Genomic DNA, 4,789 nt, shown 5'->3' on the forward strand with positions numbered 1-4,789 from the left:
TTTAAAATAAGCAGGTATGCAATGGTGCGTATGAGGGTTTTGCGATGAGAAACTGAAATCGATAATACCGGGGTCGACTATTAAGTTGAGCTTCCTTCTAGCGGCCAACCGTTCATCAATTTCATTGCAATCGAAACATTGAAATGCAGTCACAATTAAAGTCCTAAAACTCATTCGCGTTCAGGACATATTTAATATTTTTAAAACAATGCCCAAAGAAATTTGATAAGCAATGCATCATTGTGAGATATTGCACAAAATTCGATTATATATCAAAATCTACACATTAGCATATATTTGCAATGCCGTATTCATGTCTGGAGCGGGATTGCTTGTTTTATAAGTCCTACCGACAATCATAATCGTAAATCTACATAATTATAGCAGTTGGAAAAACAAGTGGTAAAAAATGTCAGCCACTTACAGTAAGCTATTGACTTGCCATAAATATAAGAAGAAAATTTCTCAACAGGCCAAAGTGATAGCTCACAGGCCCACCCCAATTCAGGCCGGCCCAATAAACGAAGCGTGCGCTGTAATTAAGGGTGGAGTCTGCCTAAACCGCAGCCCCTATTGTATCCATGGTTACAACCTTAACTTCCAAATGGATATTCAGTTTCATTCACATGAGCCTTCTAAACATAGCCTTTAGATTATTGTGATAATCATGGACAAATTAACACAATTCGTGTCGAAATCTTTTGAAAACAACAACAACAACAACGCTGGCGAACAATGTTTGAATTTGAGTTTTGAGGCCAAGAGTTTTGAGGCTTCGCCGAGTGTCAAATCCGAGAAAGAGTACCCTGAGGAACATATCACAAGAAAACCGAAAAATTGGCTCATTTCGGACATTGAGAAAAGCCCGTCGCCAACACACGGATGCATCGATTTACGTCTTCATTCCGATAATTCTAAAAGTAATGACAAATGTGAGAAAATTTTTCAAACGGCCCAGGAACCATTAAGTGCGGAGTTGAAAACCGTGGATACAAACGACTCAAAAATGTGCACTGAACATGTTAATTGTGAAAAACAGGAAGATAGCAACGAAGATACGCAATGCGATGATGAGAACAGCGATCACAAAATTTGTAAGTGCAGAAAAAGTGCTTTGAATTTAGTAACATTGCTGATAATTAACAGGTTTTGATACATCAAGCACTTTTTCCATCCGACGATAAGTTCATACAAAGTCGATAATTAAAGAAACACAAAAACTAACATTTTTTACTACTTTATAAGCCTTAGCTTATCATAAGACATATGTCGATTTTTTGTTCAGCGTTTTAAAAGTGGTAAAAAATTCAATAAATTGTCTTTTTATAATAATTAAGCACATTCTTGTTGTACCTACTTTTACTATGCTTGTTATACTTTATATACTTTTAAAGTGCAAAGTAGAAAAAATGTTATTCTTAACTAAATACTTCTATAGCATACCAAACCGTAGCATATGAGTGTCGCACCCGTCGGCTAAAATGAAAAAATCGATGTAAAATGAAATGGAATACTTTGAAATCTTCCCTGGATCTATTCGAAATTGCGCTTAAAACTGGCCCAGTAGTTTAACAATAGCCCGGTTCCGGTTAATTTAATTACTTATACAAGTTGCAAATATTCTTTGCGCGCCTCAGTAAAATTGTTCGCTTCTACACTATTTCATTACTCAAGATAGAGTTTCTTAACTATTGGTACCATACTTTGTCAAAGTTACCTACAATACTTTGCCCAAATGCGAAAACACCCAAAAAGATCGCTATTTCATGCTAGGTCTTCCAGAAAGCTCGAATATTAAAAAAAATATATATCATGATTCCAGCCGTTTTGTCACAATTTAAGCTCCTGCCAAGTGAGCGAATGTAAGAAATTAAAATGCTAGTCAATTACTTACATAAAATCCCCTTCACAAAAATCAGTTGGGTCCATTCAAATCGACTTGGCAACATATTTTGTAACTTCATTAAACTAATAGAATTAAATTAATCTGAGCGCCATTCTAGGAACTTTATTGCCCCCAAGTGGGAGAGAAGTATTAAATTCAGCTGTTTGGTGCGTTAATTCCTCTCAAGGGATGGATTCTGCTTTACTCTCGTTTTGCCTCTTTAACTCGCACCTTTCAAGTCGATTTAGTGGTTATCGCTGCGAAATATCCTCGCATTTGCTTTATCGAATCACTTCAGACGCATTAGGAAAATTGTTCAATTAGGAGACAACGTATGATAGTGTCTTTCTACTTTAAAATATTCTTTTCAGTTCTGAGTTTCTACAAATCTGTTAGATACGGTTGAAGGCATAAATCAGCACCGAGTGAAGAAGACTTTCATATGCCAGGTAAATGCACTAGATACTTGATCAGCTCTTGCCAAAAATGCTTCTGAAAATGAACTGTCGGGCCAAAAAGTGATCAAACCTTAAATATTGACTTATGAAATTTTAGTTTGCTCTTCAGTTATCTCGAAATTAGTTGGCGCTGGCAACATGATTAGAGCATAGCATGCCGCAACGGACGATGAATCAATGTGACGGGAATCAATGCTAATCTGATAACAGCCTGGCAGTGAATGCTTGTTGTTCTGACACGTCGAATTGCTCCCCGGTGATTTGCAATTCGGAATAAAATGATGCAGTGATGCAGTCCTCCTATCTTTTTCAAAAGTCTCGTTTTTACGACCCAGTGCATATTCGAAAGTTTACCTGCAGAATTTCCACCTATCTTTGATGGCTGCTTCTTTTTTCGGTTAGTCAAGTATTGCGATTGCCGGTATGCATGAAAAGACTAAAAGAAAACTCTTTCCCATGACCAGGGCCAATTCCCTCATTTGCTCTTCCAGTTCGGTTTCATTCCGTTTCAGTATTCTGGAGATGATTATACTTGCAGAAAAAAATATTTTTACAATTTTCAACATTAATATTCAACCGCTTTCATTTTAGAACTTATTGGAAACACCAGTAGAGATTTTAGGTAAATATCTGCAATACGCCATTGAAAAAAAAAACAAACAGTATTGTGGACCAGTCGTCTAAGTCTAAGCGATTTGTTATTCCTAATAAAATAAAGCATTCTCTGACAAAATTGAAAACAGAATCTAAATTGGATTCCCGTTTTGTTGAGTCGAGTTTGATCGAATAAAAAGTAAAACGCCCCGTTTTAGCAATTTAAATGATGCTGTGATAGGATGCAATGGCTCCACCCCGCATACCGTCTCTCCTTTGTTCTCTATCCCTGTTTCTTCCTCCAAACACCCTTTGCGGTCAAATATATCGATGTTAATTTTGAAGTATACAAATATTCTTTTCTGCACTCAACTTATTTTGTAAAATTGAGCTAAATTGATGTGAAAGGCAAATACTAATTTTCTGATAAAAAACAACTAGGATCTTCCCCGGTAATAAAATTTTAATTAAAGGGTTTGCGTTTTTTCGGCCACTTTAGAAGACCGAAAGAGCTATTAAGCAATTAGGTGCGAAAAAACACTCTCAGCAAATTACATTAGTGACGCCCTGAATATTTTTAAATCACCCCTGGAATTTGTCCGATGAATTCGTCTTCAAGATAATTAATTGCGTTTTCTTAATTAAAGTACCTGATTAGAAATGTGTCCTTAGCATATCAAGTGCTTGCTTGGCTTCAAATTCGTTCTAAAAATTATCATCCTTTGTGTAGATTGTCCACAATTATATTTGTGAGAAAAAGGGAGAGTAGCAGCCTTTTGATTGAATTTGATTAAAATTTATTTAATTGGACTTTTTTTCCAGTACCTACCTACGTTTACAGTGAATAAGTTCACATACTTAACTTAACTTAACTTAATTTGTTATAATGATCCCTAAATGTTCCAGACATTGATATGCATCACCTAAATGAAAATTATTTCAAAAAATTACCTCATACGCACTAAATATTAATTTAATTGAAATATACTTAGAACTAATTAAATTTATTTAATTTAAATGGAAAGAAAAATACATGAAATAACCAAAACAAAACAAATGCCATAAAATACCCATTTTTGCCGTATCTTAAGGAGGCGGTCGATCGACACACGACTGGCTAAAAAGTCTAGGTTGTTTACATCAGGTGATCGTGGAGGCCCGACCAAGGCGCCTCCTTTTCCAATCGACTGATTTTAAATCGTATTATGCCGTGTTTGGGTGAAATCGGGCGGCGCTATGAATCACATGTTCAATAAGTTGTTTACATTTAATTCCCAATCAAATTCACCTTTTTAACACATATTGGCAGTGTAACCCGACCAATCAAATGCCGCCCAAATTGGTTCAGCGAGAACATGAGTTATTGGGGTAAAAAATGGGACTTTTTGCTCCAAATCTTATGGATGAAGCACATGAAATGATTGAAGACAATGTTTTTTTTTGACTAGAAAACCGAAAGAGCTATTAAGCAATTAGGCACGAAAAAGACTCTCAGCAAATTACATTAGTGACGCCCTGAAGATTTTTAAAGCACCCCGGGAATTTGGCCGATGAATTTGTCTCCAAGATAATTAATTGCGTTTTCTTAATTAAAGTACCTGATAACTTGGAGATTTCATTTTATGTTCCAACATTTCATAAGCGTGCGACTTCATTTTGATCTTTCTATTTGATCAGTTAGTTCCGTTGGGATTTCCCTTAATACTTAGTAGTTATTTTTATTTAGAGATAGTAAAAATTGTCATAATCGGTTATAGAATTAATTAGGTAGATAGAGTGAATTTTTTCGTTCAGTTGTTGATTTATTAGACCAATACGTAGCTTTAAGGTAAATATAGAAAAACGTGTTTGT

General features: G+C 35.4%; 1 protein-coding gene across 1 annotated transcript in view; it reads left to right on the forward strand.

Moving 5' to 3' along the window:
- The first annotated feature begins 653 nt into the window (after window positions 1-653).
- LOC109540851 (short stature homeobox protein 2) overlaps window positions 654-4,789 on the forward strand; it is a 12,717-nt gene continuing 8,581 nt past the window's right edge. Inside the window, exon 1 of the mRNA XM_019909342.2 lies at window positions 654-1,094. Coding sequence (XP_019764901.2) covers window positions 668-1,094 — 427 coding nt within the window. The 5' untranslated portion in view covers window positions 654-667. The remainder of the gene's footprint in view (window positions 1,095-4,789) is intronic.

This window comes from Dendroctonus ponderosae, unplaced genomic scaffold, assembly GCF_020466585.1.
Source record: "Dendroctonus ponderosae isolate FM_Combo_2020 unplaced genomic scaffold, Dpon_F_20191213v2 Dpon_F_20191213_1, whole genome shotgun sequence".
NCBI lineage: Eukaryota > Metazoa > Arthropoda > Insecta > Coleoptera > Curculionidae > Dendroctonus > Dendroctonus ponderosae.